Below are 591 nucleotides of genomic sequence, written 5' to 3' on the forward strand. Positions count from 1 at the left end.
TCTGGGACGCCTACCCGCACCCAGCTGAACCAGACTCTCCCGTCTCGACAGCACGACGAGAGCGCCGGCGTGTCGGTGTGTCTGTAGTCTGCGTGTGTGCCGGTATGGGTAATGCCACGCCTGGGCCACGCGGTGCACCCGGACCACGCGGAGCACGGTGCGCTGAGTGTGGCGCGCGCCCCTCAGCTGTGGCCAGGGGGCCGCCCGCTGCCTGGCGCGAGACGGACCGCGAGGCGATGATATATAACACGTGTACTAACCGACGATCCTCAAACACGCCTGTGTCAAAAAATCCTCTCTCAACTCAAACACATGCGCAAGCAACGTCGCAAAAAAGATGTCCATGCGACCCGTCACTGCCCCACGGTGAACTTGATTGGCTCCGCAGCCCCGTCGACCGTGCCAAGCTCAGCTCGCTGCCCGGGCGGCGGCGAGGCAGCGATGGAGGCGAGTCGGGCGCCATGGCCGGCTGGCAGCGCGAAGGGCGTCGAGGTTCCGCGCGTCGCGGCAAAGACAGCTCGCATCGTGCTGCCGTCCATGGAGCTGTTGAGCGGCCCCTCTCCGCGAATGGGCACCCTGCCGCGCCCGAGC

The 591-nt window shown here is 66.5% G+C and overlaps 1 protein-coding gene across 1 annotated transcript; it reads right to left on the bottom strand.

The window, feature by feature from the left end:
• Positions 1-269: 269 nt before the first annotated feature.
• On the bottom strand, positions 270-539 carry EMIHUDRAFT_260108 (hypothetical protein; the record flags this gene model as incomplete). Its single annotated transcript, XM_005792843.1, has 2 exons — positions 270-279; positions 358-539. The coding sequence occupies 2 exons, from the start codon at positions 537-539 to the stop codon at positions 270-272; spliced, it is 192 nt and encodes a 63-aa protein (XP_005792900.1).
• Positions 540-591: the final 52 nt, after the last annotated feature.

This window comes from Emiliania huxleyi, assembly GCF_000372725.1.
Source record: "Emiliania huxleyi CCMP1516 unplaced genomic scaffold EMIHUscaffold_10420, whole genome shotgun sequence".
Classification (NCBI taxonomy): Eukaryota; Haptophyta; order Isochrysidales; family Noelaerhabdaceae; genus Emiliania; species Emiliania huxleyi.